This window comes from Poeciliopsis prolifica, unplaced genomic scaffold (assembly GCF_027474105.1).
Source record: "Poeciliopsis prolifica strain line A6 unplaced genomic scaffold, Auburn_PproV2 SCAFFOLD020, whole genome shotgun sequence".
Lineage (NCBI taxonomy): Eukaryota > Metazoa > Chordata > Actinopteri > Cyprinodontiformes > Poeciliidae > Poeciliopsis > Poeciliopsis prolifica.
Window position 1 is genome coordinate 1,955,627 of NW_026562395.1, and position 27,462 is coordinate 1,983,088.

Here is a 27,462-nt window from a genome sequence, read left to right on the forward strand (position 1 = left end):
TTTATCTCTATAGAAAGTTCTGCATTATCATGATAATGTTAACTGCCTCTAAAAAAATTAATCCATGCAATCCATTTAATAAATTTGTTTCACAGTCTTTTGGTTTGTGTATGCAACATTGCCAACAATTTCTTCAAAGCTTACCAAAGCTCAGTGTTCTTCTTTTTGTTTTGTTTTGTTTTGTTTTTTTTTGGGCCAATGTTTTATTTGCCTTAAATTCTACAAAAAGAATGAGCTGTTTCGTTGCCTCTTATATCAGATGAATTTGATGCAGAGAGGGGATTTCTCAGAACAAGTTAGCAAATTATCTGTGTTGCATTTACATTTCGAGAAGCATTGCTGAGGAAGAGACCGGGAAAGAAAATGAAACGAGACAGAGGAAAGAGCCGTGGGAGCTCAGTCATTCATTAAAAAATGATTTATATGTTTAGATTTCTGCCCCTGCAGGACATAACTTAGTTAAAAAGCAGACACCCGTGGGAAGATTGTGTGGATGTCCCTTTTAATAGAAGCATAGATGGACAAACAGACAGGCTGAGAATCATCAGCCACACGTAATCACATTTTATATACAGACCAAGAATATTAAAACTTGTATTTTAACATGTTCACCCCTGGGAAATGCACAAGCATATACTTATCAAGAAAGACCATCTATTCATTTTTTTGTTTTCCCAGTCTCTCCTCATTTATTGTCTGTTTTGTTTGTGTTAATATCTTAATGATCCTGGGAAGCATTTGCAGTTTTATGTTCCAGAAAATGATATTTGGTCACCTAGTCCAAGTACTGATATCACCCAACAATGCTGCTGCCATCTTTATGTGAATATTCATTACACTGATTAGTGTTCTACATTAAGTGCAAGTGGCCTTGTACAAAAAATAACTCAGCATGTTGCTATAGAGACCAGTTGCTCATGCCCAATAAAATCAATGACTCATACAAATAAATTTGAAATTTGATTATTTGTTTAATTTCTGTGTCCAACCAGTATCAGTAGAATATGGTAGTGTATGGATTTATCCTTTGGTTTTTAAACACTTAAAGTTATATGAATGGTCTCCGTACGTTTCCTGGCATGAGTTTAAGCTACATTTAGAAATTAATTGTATTAGTTGGTCAGTCAAACTGTTTGTCTGTACAACATTGCCATAAGAAAAACCTTGCAAATGTTTGTGTTCTTTATTCTGAACCCTTTATGATGCTCTTCTGCTCTGGCCTCCCCGCTACAACATGTGTGCATGTCAAATCAAGCGCACAACAGAAGCTGACATTTTCCTTTGCTCAAAATTTATCTCTCTGCACAGAAATACTGGAACACCAGAGGCTCCCATCATATCTGCAGAAGTCTGTCATTTCTCACAACAGCCCCCTAGTGACTCAGCTGAAATGCCACTGGCACAGGGTACTTTAGAAACACTTCCCTTATTCTAAGAATGCATTTGTTAAGTTAAAAAAATGTAATAGCAAATAAAAAAGCACTGGGTTATGACTCCAAACTTTCAAAGAATGTGACCCAGTTTACTGGGTTGCATGAGAAACTAGAAGGGGCCCTGATATTCTTCAAACAATGCCATTTATAACTACATGATCAGACTTCTATGAGGAACCATTGGCATAAACTTAGAGATTTAAATCGCAAGCCACTATTTTTCAGTTGTTTGCCCGTTTTAATGACAAAGTTGAAATGATGGGGAAAAGGTCAAAAAGGATACTGATGTTGAAACTTTAAGAATAAAGTTGCTATGTTGGTTTACAGATCTGGTCAATAACCAAAACCAACACTAGCCCACCCATGCCTTTTTTGACAGCAAAGTTTTGTGCAAAAAGAGAAATAACTTTACACTTTATAACAAGATTTATTGACAAGAAAAGTATTTATTTTTTAGAATATGAATATGCACAGCTCCAAAGCGACCCACACGCACAGAAGAGAACATAGACGTCACACCACAGCTCTTTGTCGATATTATGTACTTATGTGTTTCTAGTCTATTGTTGGAGGTTTTAATCATCATGCTGAAGTTTTAATACAGAAAAAAAAATAATACATTAACACAGAGAGTACTAGAATATGTGTAGCACAACTAAACAGTCAAAATAGTAAAAAATAATAATGATTCAATATGTCATCAGCTTTGTATTCAGTTAAAAGAAAATCCAGATATCATTCAAAACAGTTATTGGCATGTAGCCTCTGTTCAGATTTCACCACAATGTTTCAAAACCAGAACAAGCTACTGTTTGCGTTTCAAGTCAGAAAATTCTCTCTTCCTGTTTTTATAAGGGGAAGTAAAATCTTCTACAGTAGCAGACGTCAGTTTTGGGCCTGCTTCAGTTCAATTCATTGATATTTTATCCGGCTGCTAAAATCCAGATCCATCATTGATTGTAAACCACTTGTATTGTCTCTGTGTCTTAATTTTGAACCAACATTACTGGCCGTGGAATCAATTAATATTAACACAATATTCCTGTGACTATCAACAACAAGCCAGAGGCGATGTGGTGCACATTTGAATTCTTCCGCTTGATGAACTACTCTGAAAAAATGTCCAAATATGTTTGCGAAATTGTAGAATTAATCCAAATAAATTAATAAAAGAACTTTTATTTCAACCCAAGTGTGGCTAAATAAGCCAATGTTTTGGTAGCTTTAATGGAAACCGGGTCAAACCCATAACCCAACCCTGTTTTGTTAAAACAAACCGGTAAAAAAAAAACAAAGCAGTGTTGTTTTAAATTCAACAGGTTTTTAGAGTGAAAGATTGTAAATATGCACAGCAGAGTTTAAGATTTAACATGTAAATATGTACATATTTAATCTCCAGTATAACGGCTGAATTTCTGAAAAGTGCTGAGAGTAAACAGAACATCTGTTTAGTAGGAAATTAGAAGCTGTAATTAAAATGAATAGTGTTTCCTACGAGATGACAAATTATACACACTCCACAACAAATTCCAGTCTCTTGATGGCTGCAGTAAAATCTGTGATACAACAGACGTGTTATTGTAGCAATTATCTTTGATTTATTGTTGAAATCAGAAGGTTTTTCTTAATCATTCCTCAACTGTTTGGGATTCAGCTAAACACTGCTTGCATTCAAACACATATTCAGTGTTTATTCCTTTAAGCTAACGTTATTTGAAATTATAGATTGTGTCATTTGCCAACTGGCCTTGCAACAGAAGAATGAGCAATGTAATCAGAGTAAAACAAGCCAATTATTGTCAACACATGAGGAAGAACAGAAAAGGTGTGCTGTCAGGTGAAGGAGTATTCAAACAGCTTGCAGCAGTAGTAATCCCTCAGAGAAATGTCTGCTGTGGAAAAGCATTTTGTATTAAAAAAAAAAAAAAAGAAAGGTTGGCTCTGCCAGGACCCAAAGCCCCAAATGTCAAGAAGACACAAACCAAAACAAATCAACCTGTGATGCAAAAAAAAAAGTGTCATTCAAAGACCTTTTTTTTATTTTTTTTTCAAACTAAACCTTAACAGATCCTGTCTGTCTCTACCTGTCACTCAGAAAACCCAACATTTATGTGCTCACATAAACACGTCATTTGAGCTGAAGGTAGCATCTTCTCATATGCCTGTGGCACTCACAGCCTACACAGGCGTTAGTGAAATACAGCGCAAAAGAGGAAAAACAAGACGATTTAAACAGTCAATTTGCTCCACAATGTACTGCTGTTTTAAAAATAGCCAGTCCCGTAAAGCTTTTTAAATGGCTTGGCTTGTTCTGGGCTTGTTCATTTAGCCTGTTCAGCCTCCTGCTGCATAATGAGAGAGAAATTGTCTTTCTCTCTCTCTCTCTGCTCAGGAATGAGGGTTTTTTTGGAAAGCACAGTGGTGATGTGGTGGCGACATTGCTTAGTAGAAGCACTGCACTGGTTTTGGAAAAGATAAAAATAAAAATTTGCTTCTCATGATGTTGAACAAATATGGAAAAAACACAGCTTGATATCCAATATTACTAAAGACTGCAGTAAAAAAAAATATGTTGCCTGGTGTTTGTGTTTTTTTTTTTCAGCTCTAACAAAGAAAAAACAATTTAAAAAGATCAACATTTATAAATGTTTTTTTTTTTATCATTCATAAAACATTTTGGAAAACGTATTTCCCTTTTGTCACATAAAATCTAAAAGTTATGGCCACACAAAATGTGAAAAAAAGAAGCAATTGTAGTTCTACTGCCAGTCACAGTATCTGTTCATCTGCCCACTTTGGCCTTGCAACAAATACTGCGTAACCAAAGTACTGATTAGATTAACATCGCGGTGAGCCACACGGCCTTATTAACAGTGACATGGATCTGGCGTCTGGTGATTTTTATCTTCCTCGTGAAGGGATGGCATCATTATGCTGTCGGTGACTAATGTGCTGTCTGACATTTCCTGAAAGGAGAGGAAGAAATATTCTAATTAGTCAACTCAACAACTTAATAAACTGAACAAGTTTCTAATTGGCAATTGAATGACAGTTTTTATTTGAAAAAAAAAATAACTGGAATATTTTTGACATTTTCATTATTGTTTCTGGAATGGTTGAGATTAAAAAACAGGAAGGAAGATCAATCTTCAAAAGACAGGAACACTGCAGGGGATTTTTTTCATTTTTAAGATATTTTGGTAAGTCATGCCTTTCTTTTAAAACTTTATGAAAATATGCTTTGTTATTCAACAGAAAGCTTCTGACTGCTGTTTTTCTTTTCCTGGGGCTATTTCCATCACCAGCGCTACTCCTTCCATGGCTTTTGGGGAGACATGGGGAGTGTTGCAAGACAGGAAATGTGCTGCAGAGAAAGAGGGTGTCAGCTGTCTTGCCAAGGAAGGATGCTGAAGATAAGTCTTGCAAAATGAGACGTGTAGTTGCAAGGGCTTGCAGCAAATTGGGTGCTGGATTTCTGTTGATTCTGGAGGAGTCCGTAGCAGAGGTTCCGAAGCCTTTTCAGCTTCCAGCCCACGGAAGAGAAGTCTCAGTCACTAGATTACCATATCTCAAAGCCAGACTGGTTCAAAGAGAACAGACATTGATACAGAGCAAAGTGTACAATACCAACAAAAAACACTGTAATCATTATAATGTATTAAACTTCATAAATATGTAAAAAAAAATAATAAAATAAAATAAAACTATAACAGTGTTGTTTCCACAAATATTCTCCTTGGAGCAGCAGTCTCCAGCCAAGCTTCTGCCTTGCAGAGTATTTTATTGTCATTGTGCTGCGAAAATTTAATGTGACTTTTTCATAAATAAAAACACTAAAAACACCGCAGAATGTGAGAAACAAGTAGCTTTATATTCAGCTGCTTGTTTCTCACATTCTGCAGTGTTTTTAGCTTGTGAGAAACAAATACGTCTTACCTTCACAGACTTAAGTACCTTACTTGTGAAGGTACGTAAGTCTTAATTTAAAACCACTGACTGGTTCTTCATCATTTTCAATCAAAGCTACCAAGAACCATTCTGGAAGGTCCATAGAGCCATTTGCAGCTCCATCATTGCAGCTCTGGTCTAAACTGATGTCTTTATTTTTCTGGCATACTTCTCACATACATTGTAAAATGTGATGCTATCGGAACAGAATAATCTTTGACAAATTTTATGTTCTGTTTTTCTAATACTTAATGGTCACCTGATCTTCTTGGAGTGGTCGCTCTGTGGCAGTGAGGCTTAAGTGAGGAATCTAATGATCCATAAACCAATCAAGTTGAAGCACTACTTACATAACACGTCTCATATTTACAGAGTACTACAACAAACAAGTGTGTGATTGACTGATTATAACACCAGCCTCATTGGTGTTATATTTTTATCCTATTTTCATGAGCAAATAAGGTAAATTAAGTAGCCACTCATCTCCACTGAGCGCTGAGGCATAGTCCATCTGTCACTATTTCATAGTCTGGCATATTCAGAAAAGAGAACCAGATAAACTCTCTGTGGGCAGGCGGGCTTAAACCCAAATGCCCAAACATTTTGTTATACTACTGCAATGACAAAAATAATGCACTGGTTGTTAATGCTAGTTGTATGTAGTGACTTTTTTTTGTCCCCCAGCCAATGGATTGTGTTGTTCTGTGTGACACTAACCGTACAGTTTTCATTATCCTATAGACATACAACCGAAGGATGTTCAGGAATACCGCAGTACAGGTTGGAAGTACGAACCGCCTTTACAATGGAAACAGAAAAAACACAATCATGCTGTACTACTCAGTTGCAGCATGTGAGAAACAAGCAGCTTAATTGGTTTACTTCAAAAATCATAAAGTTCAGAGTGAGGAAAAAGCACCAGAAATTGTCTGTTTTGTTGTTCATATATGTCAGGATATATAACCGTCAAAAACCTTTAGACCAGTGGGGAAACAATATTTTTATATAATGTTGGTGACATACAAATAAATGATAACTGATTTGATTATTTTTTTATTTAAACTTGGATGGATATGATAAAATCTCCAACAAATGTCAAGCATAGAAATATTTAAAGCATATGTGTGTGTAAGGAGTTAAAACAGAAGAAACCTACGAGGTTCCAAATTTTTTTTTTTTATGGGATTGAATCTCAGGTGTGTTTCTAGGCTGAAATCTAAATTAGTGTTTTGAATGCATTGAATACTTGATGCCCGTTTCACAATTCTCATCCTTGCTCTTGTCAGATGGTAGAATTGTTATTTTTTTAAAACTGGTCTCATAACAGGATTGCCAACATCTTTTTATTCTTGGACAAAACATACTGCTACATTAAGAGAAACAATCCACTAACCCTGAGAAGTAACATAGCTTCCAGCTTGTTGTTTTTCTCTACTTTCCATTCTCTCCAACTAAAAAATAAATAAATAAATAAAAAAATAGGAAAATTGTCTCACTGTACGCCGTGTGAGACACAACATCAACCCCACTGTGCTCCACAACATTTCTGTGACTATCAACAACATACCAGGGGCGAAGTGTTGCTGAAATGCTGATAACCTCGGATTGTTATCGAATACAAATGGAGCGGCATAGATGAATAATCCTCCCTCATGACAGAAATAATGGGATTGGGTGCTGAATTAATCAATTTTATCTGTAAAAAATGGCATACATTCAAAATATTCCCACTGCCTCTCAATGCCTTGCCTCTGCCATGCTGAAAAAAAGTCAGAATGCTGGAAAAATGTATTTACTTTGCATGAATAAAGTTTTACATTTTATATTCAGTTGTTCTGGTCCATAAAAATTTGATCTCATTAATAGCTCTGTTTCAGGAGAACAAACTAGAAGTACCACTCATATGAAGACACACACTACCATATTTTCCGAACTATGAGTCGCTCCGGAGTATAAGTCGCATTTTTGAGGAAAATTTATTCGATAAAATCCAACACCAAGAACAGACATGTCATCTTGAAAAGCAATAAAAATAGCGTTACATGACAAACAATGAACTGAGAGCATGAAAATAACTTGTGATATGATATAATGATGTGTTAATTTCCACACATGAGTCACTCCAGAGTATAAGTCGCACCCCCGTCCAAACTACAAAAAAAACTGCGACTTATAGTCCAGAAAATACGGTACTCACGAGAATATTGTCTGTGTTAAAAGTAATGTGAAGACATCTTTGTCTATTGACTGAATTTTCTCAAAGATAACATTTAATTCAGAAACAGAATCTGGAATTTCACTTAAATCCTCCATGGCACATCTTATCAACATTTACAAATGTAATCTTTTTGCATAGAATAATATTCCACAAAGTTTTATGCAGGTGAGAGTGGGTGATGATCCACAATAAAATAACTCCTATTAGGATGCACTAAAAGGCTAATTAGAAGGAAGAAACCAATACTCCAAAAGCAACATAAAAAAGACTATGAAAAGACTAGTGCACATTACAAAAGAAATGTTCCTTTCATGGGGAAAACAGAAAGGATGTGGAATTACTGAAGCATCATTTCAAATCATTAGCAAGGAAATTAAAGCTTGGATGCAAATGGGTCTTAAAAATGGAAATTACTCTAATCATACCCTCAAATTAGTTGTAATGTAGCTTAAGGACAACAAAGTCAGTGTTTTAAAGAGGCTGTCAAAAAACTCTCTTCATTTTTATTAAAAATTTGTGGGCAGAGCTGAAAATCTGTGTGAACAAGGCAGCCTGCAAACTTGACTCATTTTCAGCAGTTCTGTCAGGAACAATGAGCAATAAGTACTGCAGCTGTTATGAGTTACTTGTCAAAAGATACAAAGCAAGTTAAACACTTTAAAACAAAGTTCTTATAGTTTTAACTGTGTTTGGTTTCTCTCAAAATGCTTTTCATCACCTTTTAGCCACTGATGTTTCTGTGAACACCCTTACTGAACCAAGGGAAGGTGCAGTAATGAATGCAAGGGGGGAAAATTGGAATGTAAATTGAAGCCAGAACAAGTATTTCTTCACCACAAATCAAACATAAATGAACAAGAACAAGTTAAGCACATCAAAAACACTTTTAAAATCTAATTTTGACCTACATTCTTAACCATGCAGAAAATGGGATTGAAGAAGGACACATTTTGTGGGAACACTGAAGAATGGTGTAATAATGTGGTCTCCTGATGCCAACAGGAAACATCTACTTTCCATAAGTAGATGTTTTAGCTTAAAGATCCTGCCAAACTTTGTCACGTTACCATTGACACAAATATTAAATATGAAGGAACGTTAACAGGGTTGTGGTTCTACATGATAATAAAAAAGAAACTTACAAAAAATAAAATAACATACTAGCGAAGGTTGCATGAAGAAAGCAGTTTGGACTGCTGCTCAGTCAGCTCAATGATCCTGGTTTTGTGGTACGTAGATCCCCTCATGTTTTGAGGGAATCGGATTAACATCCTCGTAATCGCTCCTGTCTCTCTCAAAAAAGCCAATCCTTTCAGCATGCTGGTCGTCTTTAGTGCTTACTTTTTAGTAGAGAGTCTTTATTCTGCCTTATTTACACCCAAGCTCTCGTCCTCCCAACCTTATTGGTGACCTTAGATGATTATTAAGATACTTCCATTTTTCTGTCAAATATATATTTCTTAACCAGTCCAGTATGTGACTAAATTGCATTGAAATCTTATTTTTAGGCCAGAAATGTGAATTGAATTGAACAATGTGTGTAGGGTTTGAATAAGGCCTGTGAGATAACAATGTGTTAATCCAAAAAAGAGGATTTGGGGAAGAGAAGCAGCAAAGAATGATCCTGACTCATTTGAGTTATTTTTCTTTTTTTTTTCTTTTATGCTCTCTCCAGGTGTGTGTGCTTGCCTCTTTTTGAGCTTATTTTTGGCTGGTGATTAGACTCCCTTGTTTCCTTTAGCACTCAGCTGTGAATATGCCCCCTGCAGCCCCTCATTGTAAATTCTGACTCATGCAAAATTTCCTCAGATGTCCGTCCACAATCAAGGTGACTTCAAGAACTGTTTGCAAAAGTCTTTCAGACTTGTTTAAGGGAAAATCATTCACTTTTCAGGTGAAAAGAAAAACACAAAGAATGCTCAGGTTTGCTACTGAGTCATTAAAACCATTAAAAATGGTTTCAATCTCTTTTTCTCCCGGCTTAAGTAGAGGTTGGTATTTTAAGCAATGTTTGAAATTAAATTTCACCCGATATGAGCAACAAGTAATTCTTCTGCACTATAAGATGAAAACCCAGAGAAGCAGAGTGAGTAACTGCATTGCCTTGCAAAAACATTCATAAACATAATTTTTTTGTTAGAATTTTACATGATACATGACACGATATAAAGTTAGTTATTTCTTGATTCAGTGACTTTAAAAAAAGTCAATAAAAGGTTTAATAAGGCTGGTTTGTTTTGAGCTCAAGACTCTTTGTAACTGTTGTTCTTAGAAAGACAGTTTATTAAATACAAAGCACAATGTGTATAATTAAAACATAAATATAACATTTGAGTGTCCTCAGTCAGAGGATGTCCAGGTCTCCTGGGATGCAGACCACTAGAGGAGGTGATTCAACCCCCAAACAACACCACATTAAAGTACTGGAGAAATATAGTTAATGACAAATACTATGACATTGAGCTTTAATTTAGGATGAACTGAATCAAATTAAAATTAACTAACTTGAAATTAACTTAATTGATCTGAACTGAACTGATCTGTTGTCATGTAAATAAATGTAAGATGAAACAACATTTAACATTATAAAAGTACTAGACAGAGTCGTTAGCACTTGACATTCAAACAAATAGATATTTGCTGAAAAAAAGAGACATTAAAAATATTCTATTTCTTAGCAGAGGTTACCAATACTGCATGCCTGCACTGTAGTTTTCCAAGAAGCTTGCCCAGTGTATTAAGTCTAGTCATTTCATCACCTGCAGAGACTTTGTTTTTCAGCCCCTGCTCTTCATAGTTGTGTGTCACATCAGGAGAAGTGAAAACATGAGGTCAGCGAGGTCTCTGAAGCGCAATAAATATTGACAAGGCATCGGTCCGTGCAACGTGTGCCCTGACAGTGTGCGTTCAAGTATGTTTAACCACTCACCTACAGAAGATGACATCACCCCAGAGGAAAGAAAATATATGGAAACTGAATTGATTATTTATATTTTCCACGGGGAGCTGCATGAAATATGAAGTGTGCCCTTTGACTGGCATTTGGACATGCTGCTTGTACTGATTAGCTGGGGTAGTCAGGACAGTATGATCTGCTTACAAGATACAATTGACACGCTGTTCATTAGACCTGGTAATCAAAGGTACGCAGGGCCTCATTAAACAGTTGCCAATCATTCATCCCATCCTGGATCTTCAAAACATAGACACAGACCCAGCAGGCTGGCTGGGCAATAAAGAACAGCAACATACAGTTTGCCATTATTAAAGATTTGCATCTAATGATCATGTGCAAACCACAAAATAGCAAAGAGAAGCAGGCTCCCGTCTGATAGAAGGTTTATATGATTATCATAGTTTACAATGAAAAAGGTAAAAAGACCTGATACTAATAATTAGAGGTCAAAGTGAGGATGCTTTCCATTAAGCAATTAATAAATTAACAAGGACGGTAAAATACAGTCTGAGCAGCTGGAACAGGTTGTGTTTCACTTGTTCAGTCAGGCTTCATGTGTCAAGTATATTTTGTAAATATTTTCTCTAACATTATTTATTATTTTTATTTTTTTCTACATGTTAATGTTTTGGTTTCAGCACAAAATCAAAAGACGTGTAGTGTGGTAAAAACAGATGAAAGTGGGTTTCCTCTATGTCACATTTAAGTCACCTTTTCCTTGACGTGAGCATACCTTTCAGTTTCACACATGGGGAATTGTACAGAATTTATTAATTTAATATATTGCCATATATCTAGACACATGGAACCTTACACACCAACCAGACCCACTAGAGAAATCTTCAGGCTTTACGGCTTTGCCAGCCTTGACCTACTTTTCGTCTGCATTTATATCATTAAAGGTTTCTCTGCCATTCACATCCTAGTCGGCACTTTTATCCTAAAGGTATATAACGGCCACGGATTTAAATCAAGACCTTCACAGCACAGTGATCCAGACATAAAGGAAGGTAATATGCTCTCAGACATTGAATAAGTCTCACTTATATCATCTTACATAAGATGGTTGAATACCACAATGCCTGATTGAAGAATCAAGTCTATCATCTGCACAAAATAATGCTTTTTCTTTTCGTGCTTTAAATTTACAACGAATTAAAGTATATTTTGACATTTTAATAGAAGGTAACAGTGGATTAGTGTTTTAACTCAAACTTTATGTCTGACGAACTCTTGAGAAGTGATGTTTTCTTTTTCTTCCTTTGGTTTTTATAATTCTAGTGGGATTTATTCATTAGTGACTTGACAGTAACAAAGGCAGACATGCAGCAAACGACCCAAGGTCAGGAATCAAACAAGGGATCACAGCCTCTGCATATGGTTTACCTGCTCCACCACAGATCCATCTGGGTCCAAGACATCACCTGTAATGTCCAGCAGCTTCATAATGTGTTAATTTACATTTTTATGCATGCACCAGAAAAGTGCCATTATCTGGTTTGAAGCGGCTAGAAAACAAAATTATTCTTCTCATGAATGAAAGTGAATTTGATTGATTCCCTGAGAAGGCTGTTGCTAAAAGCAAGAAACTCCAATGTCGTTACAGGTATTAAATATTAAATCGTTTTCGATGAATTGAGAAAGGAAGCCCATTTCAAAAAATCCCCTCTAAATCAAACTGTGGCCATGGATGCATTGAAAATAGCTGCATGGAGTGATGTGTTCATAGACACCATCTGGTTTGAGAGCCTCAGAGCTTTTCTTCCATAATCTGCAATGACTGCTCTCTTCTTATTCAAACAAGAAGAAAATTGATGAAAGACCTTCAAAGTTCTTTCAGACGGATGCATGCTGAACGTAGAGCACGGTTCATCTTCTATAGCTTCATTATTTCCAGGCCTCTTTTTTTTTTTTTTACTGTTTTGGTTCTGTGTTTTATGTAACGGGAGGATCAGAAAGCTTCATTTAAAAACTGTTGTGATCCACTCTACCACTAATTGTGAAATCCCATGAAAGCACGCACAAAGCAAAAGTAACCCGAGAAACGATTTGGATTTTGTTTGAGCGGGAGAGAAAAGACAACAGGCTAAGCAGCAGAGATGTCAAAGGATAAAATCAGTAATTAAAAATACAACATAGGACTTTCAGATGGTCTCTTCTGAGCGGGGAGTTCAGGGGAAAGGCTCTCATGAGCTGTTGAACATGGATGCTCTGCTTACTGCATGGATTCTCTTAACAGAACAGAATTTGATTTCTGCTGCTCAAAGAAAACAATGATGGGACACTTTTCAATTACTGGACGTCTTTGACAAAGCTTATAATTTTATTAATATTTTTATACTAATGATATAGCCAAACAATTTAAAAAATTCTTGTTGATTTGTATTGTAGTGCATGAAATATTATATTGTACAGCACCATATTGTACCAAGTCATATTGTACCATATTGTATCAGGAAGTAATACCGTGTACAGTCATGCAGTAATAAAGTCAATTGAATTTAAACAGCCAGATTCAATAAACAAATATACTTTCTGCTGAGTTTGTCAGATTAAAAGTAACTTTTAAAAATAACAGCCATTGTATTTGTATGGAACGTATATTTTTAATAAGGCCACATTGAAAATGCATTTTTATAGGTCTGACGTGAAACTCCAGTGTAAAATGTTGTTTTCATTAGCTGTAAATGTCATGAAAAACTTTAAAACATCAGTCTCTGTGTAATTATCCCATACATGTTTCACTTAGTGAATTGAGTTTTCAATGTTACAATTGATTAAATATTAATACATCTTGGAAAAATCTGTGAAAATGCAATTTTTTTTATGAATACTCAATAATATATGATTCAATTAAATAAATACACATACGATTTTTCATAAAACATATGTAAACTAAAATGCATCCCAATATGGTACAGTTCAATATTAAACCCTTGTCAAATCTCTAAGTCTTCCCAAAGGTTGAGCCAAGCCATTCTTCACAAAATGATTGTATTTGCAGATTTTTTATATATATATTTATTTTGGCTTTTGGTCAAGAGGTTATTACAGTAGTTCAGATCAGGTCTTACTTCATCGTGATCAACCCAGATATATGAATCCATGTCGCAGATAATCACTGATCGGTGCAAGTCAAAGTTAGTCCAATCAGAACCAACATTATGGATGTTTTTTGTTTATTTTTTACATATATTATTTACATTCTCCGTCTTTTCAAATTGTATCTAAACATAACCCAAAAATAAGAAGAGATACTTTGTTTCTGCACTGAGCTCTTTTGCCAGGAATAGTTTGAAAGAAAACAATACAGCCATTGTGGCAGGAATTGCGTTGCAGTCTTCCTACACCTCTTGGAGCTCCTGACTCTTGAGTCACAAATTCTCATCTGCATTAGAAAGAATAACTTCTCTTGCAACGCTAGTGTGGAAAGAATCTTTTACTTGACATATTATGACAACTAGTTCGACTACTTTGCAAGGTGAGAGTTACGCAACATACGTGTGCTGCAGTGGAGGTTGAGAATATTCACCATAGACACAAATAATACAATTTCAACATGTTTTAATGAAACTGAAAATGAAGGCAATAGCAGAGTTGTACATGATCACTTGTGTTATGTTTGAGATAAGGGGAGATGATCTATAGCAGGTTTCAGGAGCTGGATGTTGTAAATAACAGTCTTAGCCATGACAGAGACAAAAGGCATGCACAAAATGTTGAACCCACACGTGAACGTGATTTTATGTCCCTTGTTGTTTGAACAACTTTGCAGCATTTCAACAAGGTTTTATTTTGTTTTCCCTTTTATCCTCAAGGGGTTTATCAGATTTTTAGAAGAGAGAGCAATGCTTAACTTGGGACAAAATCTTGATTGTGTTTTTGCTGCAAATCACTGAAGTGAAAAATGAAGCAGCTACTCTCTATTTTCCAGAGTGCATCATCAGTGAGGAAGCTTAATGTGTTGCAGAAATGTCAACCGACATTTCTTTCATTGGAAAACTAAGTGTGGACATTTTTTCAATTAACTAAGCCCCAGCAGCACTCTAGCTACAAATTTTTCCATATTTTTATTATGACATTGAAAAGTTAATAGGTGTTACATATACATGAGATTTAAATATGTATTATTATGAGGCAGGCATTCAATAATTAGCACCAGATTCACTAACGTTTTGTGGGCCTTGCTTTGTCTCTTCAAACGCTGCTGCTCATTTGTATTCCTTTCTGTTTTTCCCTGTGAGTGTCGACTGAGAGTGACAGAGAGGTAGAGGTTGGAATCGAGCATGGTGCTGTCGATGAGCCCTCTGCCTTCTAGACTCATTTGTGAAAAGGTCTGTAAAGGTGACAAATGACACCGTGAGAGGAGAGCCAGAAAATGGTTGGAGGCGAGAGCGAGGATTTTTATAGGGCCAGTATCGCACCGTTCTTAAGGAATTCTCTCCACGCTGTTGCCATTATGCCGGAATGCCATCCTCCTGCCTCCAAACAGACCTGTGAGCCACTGAGCTCAGGGATATTCATTTGCAGCCCTAATGTTCTGTGGCAAAAGGAATTGGAGTCATCTCAAAACAAACAAATTGGATCTTACAGCTCTGCTGCATAGCGAGACATGCCTGTAGCGGTGAGAGCGACAAGCACCTCTGAAAAGCAGGGAAGGGTACGGCTGAACTTTGCAATATGACAGCCTTCTGCTGATCAGACTGTGAGTGCAAAAAGAGAGGAGTGAAGCTAAAGAAGAAAAGTTATCAATGATTGATGGGCTTCTGATGAGGCCAAGAGTGCAACCGACCAGTGGACCTGAATCTGTTTGTCAGGAATGATTGCTGTTCCACCGAGTTTGAACAAAAAAAAAAATACAGATAGGAATAGAAAAAAAATACTCCTGGGAGGCCTGTCTTAAAAACAGTAGGTGGTTTGAGGAAATGTTGAAATGGCGGTATGATCAATGTTTCAGAACGTTCAAGCTATTACACGGCCTGTCAGAGCCACCTCCCATTGTGCTTGCCCTCATTTTTTCCATCCCTATTGTCCATCCCTTGGTCCATCTCTGCGATGATCTAGACTATTTTGATCCACACCCTCCTGGGGTATTTCATGACTTTTTCCCCACTTTTTTCTTTCGTTCTTCTTTACTCTAAAGTGGGCAGGTCTAAATGTCAAATGCATAAAAGAGGCTAGTATACGTCAAAGAAAAGAAATTACTATACAAAGAATCTTAGAGATTTTACGCTTACAAGTCAAAAGAAGAAAGAGTAAGAGGTCCAGATGTAGATTACTGTGCATATTTACTGCGGTGCATTTACTTTTATTAAGTTCTCTCTTTTTTTTATGTAAAAGAGACAAGCATGACATGATTGATATGTTGTTGATGTTAACAGCAACAGGAACATTCCCACAACAGGATGATTCATATATCTGTGACCCAGCTGCACATTTATAGAAAGGTCTATTTTTTAGATTGGAATCCAGATTTAGTGCGTACTAATTTGCTACCTGGCATAATGTAACATATGGGTGCAATTGCTCTTTGTGTTAATGTGTTAATTAGTGAAGGTGTTAAATCTTACACTGATATTTTTTTCCTGCACAAGTCTGTGATATAGCTTCATTTTTCCTAGCAGCCCACATGATATTTCATAATACAAATACAAAGACACACAATGCTGTGTGATTAAGACAGAGTTACTACTGTGCCTGCAGCTTTAATGAAGTCCATGGATCCATGATCTATACCTGCTTAATCCTTACAGGGTTCTAAGGGGGTCAAAAGGTGAGAGGTCGAATAAACCCATGGACACAGAGCAACAAAGACACCCAAAGGACAAGTTTGGTGTCTTTTGAGAGACTAATCGACCTACAGTAACAGGCATATTTTTTATATAAACCACAAGAAACCCTTGGGTAGCCAGTTTCTCCAAAATCTCTTGGTGTCAGACTTGACTTAACTTCAAGAGTAACCAAAGACATTCCCAGGATATAGAATCTATCGAGCAAGTTCTGTGTCAGCACTGGCTGGAGTATCCTCACAATGGGACACCTGGAAAACCTTTGAAGAGACGAGACTTTGAAGCAATTTGATCAGATCTCAGAATCACCTCAGCTGATCACTTTCAACTCAAAGCAACAATGATGTGATGATACTTTGAGCCAACCCCCAAGATGTCTGACCTTTGCCTTAACATGGAGTTCAAACTGAGCATCACACTTTATTGCTGACCATGTACACCCTGTTTTGACCACCAGCAGGAAAAAACATCTTAAACTGGTAACTTCTATATGACAGAGTTCAAGTAATCAAACAAATAATTTGATCTGCAGCAGATAAATCTGCATCAACTGTGTGAACCTGTCAATAAACACCAAAAATTGGAAGAGATGTTTTTGACACCTTGTTCATCCTATGCCAAAAAGAATTGGGGCTTTACTTATGGCAAAAAAAGGGGTCCAACCCAGTACTAGTCATATGTTCCCAAGAAACAGAAATGACACATATTTAATAAAAAAATATTTTAAGGGTCTTTCACCAAGTAGATTTATTGTCTTATCTCTATAATAATAATAATAATAATAATAATAATAATAATAATAATAATAATAATAATAATAACGTGACTGAAGTCATTGGCTTCACACATTTAAACCAGTGAAATCACAGGTCACAGAGAAAACACAGAGCTGCCTCTTCATCCATCCTCTCTCTATAATTGCCGCCGCTGTGTGTAAAAGGTGGCCGCTGTCTGCCCTGAAGCCCTTCCACGGAGAGATGACAGTCCAGTCCAATCACGACTCTGATCACCTGTCACATTAATGAACTTAGATTTGCTTGGACTTTTCGTCCTTATTTCATCCGACTCTGCTTGCTTTCCCGCAGCGGTGGATTGCATTGACTTCGAGCGGTCAGGTTTTTGGCAGGTCTTCAGATTGCAGATAGCCTGGTGATGACCAATAGGTAATAGTAAATTCGGTTATAGTAATTTCTGGCCGGCTGGGGTGGACGTGTTGTGTTTCCTTACGCGCCTTGCGCGCACTTCCACTCCTCATCTCTCTATCCGCGTCTCTAAACCTCCACGCACCATCAGTCGTGTCTCTCTCGCTCTCTCTCTCCCTCTTTTTGTTCCGAGGGTTGTTCTAAGTTTCAGAAGAGACAGATATCTAGCGAGAGGTCGGGTTTACTGTGGAGAGCGCCTCATCTTTGCTGAAGGAGCTCTTTCTTCCCCCCCTCCCCTGAAGTCGGAAGAGCGGTTTCGCCCGGAATGATGGGCTATTTCTTTAAATGATAAAGTCTGAGAAATGTCTCTTTCTGTGGAGGACAACGCCAGCTCCGCTGCCATAATGCACGGGCAAAAACAAGCGAATGCTTCCGTCCTCATGACAACATCTGGAGCCGCCAGGACCCAAAGGTAGGGATTTATATTCCCCCATCACAGTTTTCAATCTCTTTCGCAATAAACGCGGGTAGAGGCGCGCTTTTACGCACAGTTTTGCCTTCTCACGTTCATCCCCAAGTAATTAATTTCATTAAGGGGCCATATCTGTCGCATTGCACTGGGTCCCTTGCGATGGAGGAGGATGTTGATAAAGAACTCACACAGTCCTTACTTGCGACTCCTGAAGCTAAAATCCTACTCTGTTGTTTTTTCAGCGACTCAACTTCTGTCCTGTATTATCAGGACATGTCTTCATAAGATCGGGTAGAGGTTGGAGTAAAAACACTTGCTTGGACAAACAGCGTTAAATGATTTATTTATTTTTCCTTAATGAAGAAATCAAACGGTGGAAAAGAAACAAAGAACGCTGTGGGGTTTTGTGTGTGTGTGAACCAGTATGTTGTCTCCTTAAAGCATTTGCATTTCATATGTTTTATACTCTAATTTTAAAAAAGTACAACTATTTTGTGGATCCATAAAGTGATATTATTCAATCAATTATGTTTTAAGCAATTTCAATGAATAGTTTTTTCAGCTAATAGACAAACAAGATTACATTTCTGAGATTATTAGAATGTTCCACGTCTTTGATACTGTCCTCAAAAAGGGTAAGCCACCTAAAATCATTGCTTGAAGAGCTGGCTGTTCCCAGACTGCTGCGTCAAAGCATATTTGTAGAAAGCTTAGTGGAAGGAAAAAGTATGAAATGTGTCCAGAGACACTGTTTCAATAGCAACAGGTTTGAATTAGCCCATTACAAGCTGGCGTGAAGCCGATGGATAAATTGAGGAGGGAGCTGAAGATTAGGGTTATTACAGAGAAAGGCGTAAATTATTTTTGGAAATGCCATTTTTTACATAAAAAAAAATAAAATAATACGCGCAGAAAAAATATGTTTTTCAAGTTCGATTCCTAATTTTGCTGTTTTATATTTTGAGAGATGCCTGTTTCGTTTTCTATAAGAAACAAACTTTTTTGTCTGAATGAAAACAATTCTAAATCTACGTCAAAGAGATGGTGTGAATAATTTTGGTTTTATGTGAGCACAGTAAATGAAAGTTGAGTGAAAGGGAATCAATGCACAAGTAAGAAGAAGACTTGAGAGGATTCTATTTAGTGGGAGAAACTGACACTGTTGGCATGCACTCAGCCCTGCACGGGACTAGTTCTCACTATTAATATTTAATGACTGACATTGGTGAGATTTATCACTTTTGTCTCCAAATGTCCCCTGAGCACCTGCAGGGATTTCTGTCCCCTGAATCTGAGTTTTATGAGTAAACCAGACAATAAGCGCTCAATCTATACCCATTCGTCCATCCAACACTCAGAGTAACACGGTCTAAACGCTGGTCTCATGTAATCTGCTCCTAAAGTCTGTGATCAATAGACAATGAAGACAACTCAGACATATTCTGCCTCACCGACAGCAAACAACAGAGAACAAACTATGCAGAAGTGCGACACCTTTCTCTCTGAATTATTCAAGCACCCATGACAAAGACGGCAGATTTACACATCAAGGAACACCTTGTGTCCTCTCACAGGAGTGTGAACATCAAAAAGCACGGTGGTAAGAGTGCAACTGGGCACAAGGACTCCAGAGAGGGCTCAGGCTGTTCCGTGAAATGTATGAATAGTTTCATGCTCATGAGCTCAGCAGATAGTCATGACCTCATCTGTGGCTGTTCGTGCAGAAATAGACATTCGATTAATTTGAAGTGGATTATTTTATTCTCAGTCTTTGGTGGTAATAGATCATAAAAGGATCAGTCAGCACGAGTTAAGCCCGTTACTCATATAACAATTTTTGTTTGTCCCCAGATCAATCTGTGGGTTTTCCTCTACTGAGGTGGCATGCAGGGATCACTGATAATGTGCTAATCCTGACGTTTCAGCATTTCAACCTTGTGCATCATTCCAATTTGGGGCCATATTTAAATGTTTGTCGTCACCCTTCTTGTGCACATTCAATGCCATATACTGCTTCTAAAATGAAATTACATTAGCCGTTGTTGTGGTTCCCAGCAAGCGGCTCTCCACATGTGGCAGCAAAACTGTGGATGCGATGTACTAGTAAGCACATTAGACAGATAAGGCGCATTGGTATTCTGCCGCCTCTCGCTGATGCTTGCCTCAAGGCCTTGTTGATAATACCCGCTTTCCGTTTCTCCAGGGTCAGAGGTTAGAGCTTGATTGGCAGCAGGCTGCGAAAGGGAAGCAGGCTATGCTGACTGGAGTCTAATTGTGCTGCGGCGCTCAGATGTTGGCGCTGCCACGGTCTTAATCTTACCCTATTCACACCTTGTTGCTTACAGGCTGTTCGCTAATCTTTGGACCCCATTGCTGGACCCCTATGGGCTCCTCTCTCTCATGCAGTGCAGCACCCAGATCCTGCGCTAAGGCCATCTTAGTCATGCCGAATTGTTTTGCTTGTAACAACGGCTTCTCTGCCTCATTCACTTTCAGCCGCACCTCCCAGCTCTTTATTCCTCGTCACCTCTGCTGTCTGCCAATATGCCCAAATGCACTCAACCAGAGAATCACATATAATTGTGATCTCCCTCTCAAGCCCCCCACTCTCTCCCTGCATCTATTTGTTACTCCTTCTTCGCCCAAAAAAATAAATGCACCCAGCCTCACATATAGATGTATAGTCACTTATAGCCACATGTTATAAATATTTCCAAAAGAAACATGCTTGCATATATAAATTTGAAATATTTACCTCTATGACTTTCATGCTGTCTGATTCTAAGGTGTCCTACATTTTTCAGCCTGCACTAAAATAGCGTATTCACTCTTTAATTCCCACTTGGAGGAAAAGAAAAAGCGTCCACCTTGAACCACCAACACAGCCTCAACAAATTAAGTAGCATGGCAAAACCATAACCATTCCTGTGTGTGTCCCAAAGTAATGACATGAAAGTAGTCCTCTGTCAGCTTAAAGCATTTATTTGGAGTATTAGTCCTACAGATATTATAGCAGCAAAGTATTAAGCAGAACACTGTTTCCTGTTACTTACATGACAACCGCATCGTCTTGCTCTCAAAACCAAGTCAGAGTGGCTTGGCTTATTTGCTTTTAAAGTTTAAGCAGACCCACTAAATCAGGATTGTTTGTTGTCTCCACTAAGCATAAACTGTTCTGATATTTTGGTGGTCAGAGAACCCAATTAATTACTAGGATTTTACGGGATCACATGTAAATATTAAATGAAAAGCATCTATTACACAGTTCATTTGGACAATAACACAAATTCTTCACAGTGCTGCTGAAAGGGCACAACATATTAATTATTGGAGTTGTGATTTTGTGCATTTATGTAATGTTTTAAGTTATAAACATAGTCTCATGGAAAAATCTAGCATACATATTAAATTCACTAGTAGTTTTAAAAGAACAGTGTTTATTGAGCACTGTTGGTGTCTGGCTGGTTAGCCAACCTGGAGTTGGCTGCTTGAAGCTCGTCAAGTGTTGTCTTAATACAGTAAATTTGAGAAAAATAATAAATATGATGATAAAATTGATTTTTTGAAACCGGATATTATAGCATGCAAGGGAAACTTCTTTTGCCAAGCTGCCTGACTGTGGCAACTTGAAGCCTTGTTAACCAAAATTGAAGCTTTAAATACATTCTATCATCATTGGAAACATGCTGATGATTTCTTCTGCAAGAGGATGAATTAACTGGGAATAGTCAAGGCAAACACCTTTGGGAATTAATTTTACTGTTTATGTCAGAGTGAAGCAAAAATGCAATGTTTTTTTTTTAAACACTGTTCCTAAGAGTATTATATTTACACCAAACCTTCCCGACCTGGCCGACCACTCACCACTCACCAAGTGCTTCTGAAACATTATTTCCTCCAAAACAAAATGTACTGAAAATCAGGCACTTGTCTAACACAGCACAAGGGGCATGTCTGCCAAGATAAGCCCTGCATCCACCCCCACACCTAAAATATAGGGTTGATTAACTGAAAACCTTTAAAATCCTGTGTTCTGATGTTAAATTCATGTCAACAGTTTGTTTTTTGTATGAAATGTGAATGGTGTGGTAATTTTAGCAGAAGCTGACTTTATTTACAGAGGTGCAGACATGTTATGCTAATCAGTGCAGTTGCTCTGTACTATAGGGATGTGATTTACAGCTGCTAAAATGCACTTTAACTGAAGTATCTGGCAAACACAATGTAAGAATAATGCAGTATATACCAAACAACTATGGTAAATCTTTCAGTTGCCTACAGTGTCAATGATTTATATGTCAGGATGCATCCACCACAACCTGGTCTATGTTTAGGCCAAGAAGACCTGTATGCTTACAAAAATATAGCATCAAGAGCAGAAAGTAATGTACACACCTGCTCATCCACTGCACAATGTGCTATTAATTTCAGTCTTAAAATTTTAAACTCATGCGCACATATGAGCCCTGGAGCCATGCATGGTCTAATCAAAATCGTATTCTCAGCACATTGAGGCACAGGAAGACCATGAGAGAGGAACACTGAAAACATTGTTAGCTGTCCAGTGCTTCTAGAGTTTTAGGATGTCTGGGAGTCTGGGCATGTTGATTTATTAATGTGTTTTCGGAAAAGAGAAAAAGGGGGGGAAAGAAATCCACCTTTGAGGAAAAATGGGGAAGCAAAGAGAGGAATTTGTAGCGTACAACAAGTCATTAAAGCAAAGAAGGCCAGGAGGCCACAAACCTCAATGTTTTTTAATTGGAACTTAATGTGATAGATCAACACAATGCAGTGTGCAATTGCTGTAAAATGAAAAGGATACAATGTTGTTTTTTTCCACAAATGCTTATTTAAAACATGGAGTGTGAATTTGTACTGAAACCCCATGAGTCAATACCTGTAGAACGGAATCTGCCTGGCTGTCTGCCCCGGGTGTATTCTGTCTTCTGCCCAATGACCGGTGGAGACAGGAACCAGCCACCCTGTGACCCTGCATGGATAAGTGGATGTAGACAATGGATGGATGGATGCTACTGCTCGAGAAAAATACTAGACAGAGTAAACTAAATAGTTCTGGTGAGATGTGAAGCATCCAGGTTTTTTTTATGTGTGATGTGTTTAAGTATATTTTTTTTATCTGATAAATGACTGAGTTGCCTTTCTTCAGAGTAACAGAGAAAGTTGTGATGCTCATGAATTGCAAAATATATATACATATTGAACTTGAATCCAGCACACATTATTAATTGATCAGAAAACTTCATCAAAGAACGGTTCATACGAACAGAGTTTCAATATCAGTTCGAAGTGGTGCGGAGATAGGACACATTTACATATTAATTTTTGCAATTCATGTATGGAAAACATATTGAAATGCAGTGGCAGACATGAAAGATTTGGTGCTGAATTAAAGAGACTATGGAAAATAGAAAAAATATGCGAGTTTGAACCTGCTGCTCTTTTAATTGCTATAAATAACCTACAAATCAATGATCATGTTTAAGGTAATAACTACACAAGGTGTTAATTACTGAGCTCTTTATTGTATTTATCCCATCAACTCAAGGCCATTTCCTGTTTTTCCTAATCTTGTTCTTTTCTGCATTACCTTAAAACATTTGGTAATTCAGCCATATATGACTGTGATCAGGAATCAAGGAGAATAATCCATGTCTGGAAATCTCATGCAACCTAGAAATTATTCAGAGGAAGGTCTAGGGGTGAGAAGAAAACCTGGGACGGTGGGAGAACAAGTAGGCTGACAAAAAATATACATTTGAGCCTGGATGCTTCTGGATGCCTTTCCAGAGCAGGTGCATAGTGCTGTAGATGGAAGATGGCTAGTGAGTACCTCTGAATTAATCCGGCACATTTTTTTCTTTCCTGTGCTCTGAAAAACATGCTGACTGGCACAAGGCTTACACTTACACATGACACTAAAAGTTTATTTTCAGGGTTGTTCATATATACTTAAGGGAACCGCTGCAATATTTTTTCCATACAGCTATCTCAATTATATTTTGACAACCTTGTCAAAAGAAAGAAATACATTTAAAAAGCTGTATTAAATTTTAAATGAGTGCCAGATATTTAATGACAAGTTTAATAAACAATGAAAATGAGTACCTTTGCCAATCTCTAACTTATTAAAGACCAATTATAAACTTCTAAAGATGTCATACTTGCTGAAGCATAACTATCAGACACTGATTGGTAGAAATGGGAATAATAGCTTCCCTGTGAGCAAAAATATGTAGGAGGCATCCACTGACACATCAGATGGTGATACTGGTTACACTTTTGACAATGATGATCTGATGTGCTCACAAAACCTACATACACATACCTCAATTATTTGAGGTTCTTCCCTTTTCTTTGATACGTTTATATAAAATTGTGTTCAACCAACTTCCTTAAGAAGACACAGAGTGTGTTATTAGAGCACACCTTTGTGCAATTTAACCTCAGTATAAAAACAATTGTTCTTAGAACAAACGTCATGAAGGCTAAGGAATACACCAGACAAGTCTGGTAAATAGTTGTGGAGAAGTTTAAAGTTCTTCAAAGCATAAATTCCCCTTAGGTAAAACACAATTGTGGCAACATCATGATACCTTTCTTTGCATCATAGTTCATAGAAAGATAAAGGAAAACTGTGAGAGGAGGTAAAGACCTGGAGATCGACCTTCACGCAGAATGGCAACCATAAACATACAGCCAGAGTCACAATAACATTTGTTGTTGTTTTTGTTTATAGATCAAAGCATGGTCATGTGTTAGGCCAACCCAGGCAAAGCCAGACCTGAATCCAATTTTGACTTGTAGCAAGATCTGAAAATCGATGTTCTCAGACGTGTCATCCTTTCTGTTTGTGCCTGAGCCATTTCGGCAAAAGTGTTAGTCTCTTAATGTGCAAAGCCTGCAGAGAAACACCCCAAAAGACTTGATGTGCATAGGCACTTGATGGCAGTGGGTTATATTTATACTTGTTAAAGCAAAAGGAGGTAAATACAAACATATAGACCACACCTTTAGGTTTTTATTTGTTAAAAAAAAAAAATTCACTTTCAACTACGCCTATCACATAAAATCCAAATGAAACACACCAGCATTTGTGGCTGTAATAGAATAAAATATGGAAATGCTCACTGGATATAAAGACCTTCACAATTCGCCATATTACTGCTGTTTCTGCTCTTTTACATGTAAATGTTTTCTAACATGAATTGAGCGAGGATGCAAATTAGGCCTGATGGATTCATCTGCACCATTCGGTTCTCGACAAGCAGAAGGCTGTAAAAGTTGCTGCTACTGAGAGAGCCCCGGCTCTTAACTTTGATCTGATGTGAGCATGTGTTGGAGTAAATGTTACCTGCCAGTAGATGTCAAATAAAATTCTGCTGAAGGTAATAGCTCTCATCTCTGTCTGTGTTTGTTGCCTCTACAGATCTCAGAGTGCCTAATGCCATTAATGTCTATTTGGCATTAACACCCACAACTAAGGAGTCTGTCCCTCCCACAACTCTTCCGTCTCAATCCTGGTGCTGAGAAGGTTAGTTCTCTCGCATTTTGATCCCAGTTCCAATGGAGAACCTCAGCGAACTGCAGAACCCGTTGCTGGACAAAAACAGTAAGCACATGGTCAATGGTTACGGAGGAGAATTCCCCAATAACCAGTACCAAGAAAACATTATTAATTACTTTGCTGGAGGAGGAGGAGGAGGTCCAGGTGGAGGTGAGGGCGGTGAAGGAGGAGGAAAGGTAAATAACGGGAATGTAGTCAGTGGAGGAAGTCACAGCACCAATGGGAAGGTGAAGTCGCAGCAGTTTCTGGATGCCGCCTCTCTGCATCTGGCGGTGGAGGCTTTCTACAGGCCTAACTTCATCTTGTACAAGGAGGACAGTGGAAGCATCAAAGCTAAGGAATACAAAAGTGAGTGCTGTGAGACCACCTTTACTGAGAAGAAGGCAAAGGAGGTCTCCAACACAGCGGGAGGGGACACGCCCGGCACAGAGGACCCTCAATCCAAGCTGCTTGAAGATGGAGAACATGTAAAGATTCAAACCGTTTCGTACGAGGTGGAGGAGGAGGAATATGTGGAGTATGAGGTAAGAGCAGATCGAAGATGGCATGATTTCATCAAAAATATTCAAACACACTCCTAGAATTGCTGTAATGGGTCAGCTTATCTGCATCTAAAAGAAGCTATGCACAGAAAGCAATGAATTAATTTTGTTCCTTGCTCCTGTAACATCATATCCGACGTTTCCATATATGCTGCTGATTTAAGAAACGCATTTTACCGGGGTCTAAAAGTGAAGAACTGAAATGTTTGCATTTTACATCACTGAAATATGATGCTACATAAAATGCAGACAAGGGCAGAATAAGAGGGGCAGACAAGGTGAAAGTCATTGTTTTGTTGGTTCAGATCAGATTTATCTTATGTTTGATACACACACATCAGCTTGTGTTGCATCCATATTTATTTCTGAATAATTCAACATGCTGTGCATGTTGCTACATACATGCTACTGGAATCCGCCTGCATAATTATGACAAACATCAGACATATTTACCATAAAATAATCACTGGGGAAAGAAAGCGCTCTTCAACTGGCTTCAATGTATTGACACAAAAGAGGAAATACTTTCTTGATTGTGGAATTTCCTCCATTTCTCCATTTTCTTTGAAACTTGTGGATTTAGATGCAAACGTCATCCCGTAAGACATGTTTGATCTGTGGAATCTCATTGACATATAACCAACATCGTTTTAATGCTGTTATTCTTTTCACACACATTCTTTTTGAGGCACATCATCAGATCACTTTGAAATGTAAAGTGTGAAGTAAACATGGGGCATCATTACATAGAGGCCCAGTAGGAAACAAATGACACTTCCACAGTGTTTCTAACTCTCCTGCTCACAGTCTGACAATAGCAAAGATCTGAGACTAGAAAGCCTGTCTGCTCAGAAGCACTGTGGCTGAGATTTAGCACTCAGGGGGAAAAATACTTCCACTATCAATCTATATTCTCAACTTCATATTTGCAAACAGTTTGCTCCCAGGAATTTATTTGCCATTTCATTATTTCCCTTGATTATTATTATTTTTATTATCATTTAGCTTTTTGCTGATTTTTCTGAAGGCATTGTGCAAGAAACATTGTTCTGCCTGGCGAATGGCCATGTTATCAGTTTGATTAAATCAGCATTGTAGACATTTTGCCTTCCCCTAATGGCAGTTGGAATAAATTTAATGTTTGTCCTTGCAGAGAAAGGCTTTCTTGTTAGGATATTAATATAGATGAATGAACACCTTTCTCTTTTTGCCAGGTGTCTCAGATCTCTATGATTTAAATGTTTTTGTTTTAGTCATCACGTAAATAATGTGAGTGTGTCTGAGGTACTTAATGGGCCTAACATTGAAATTATTAGTCTATTATTACACATAATTGTCGCACATAAACCCCAAACCTGATATCTACATACACTAAAT

General features: G+C 37.6%; 1 protein-coding gene across 1 annotated transcript in view; it reads left to right on the forward strand.

Annotated features, from left to right (window-relative positions):
- Positions 1 to 17,651: 17,651 nt before the first annotated feature.
- The window catches only part of syndig1l (synapse differentiation inducing 1-like), a 32,948-nt gene continuing 23,137 nt past the window's right edge, over positions 17,652 to 27,462 (forward strand). Inside the window, exons 1-2 of the mRNA XM_055044651.1 lie at positions 17,652 to 17,958; positions 25,406 to 26,067. Of these exons, the coding sequence (XP_054900626.1) occupies positions 25,543 to 26,067 (525 nt within the window). The 5' untranslated portion in view covers positions 17,652 to 17,958; positions 25,406 to 25,542. The remainder of the gene's footprint in view (positions 17,959 to 25,405; positions 26,068 to 27,462) is intronic.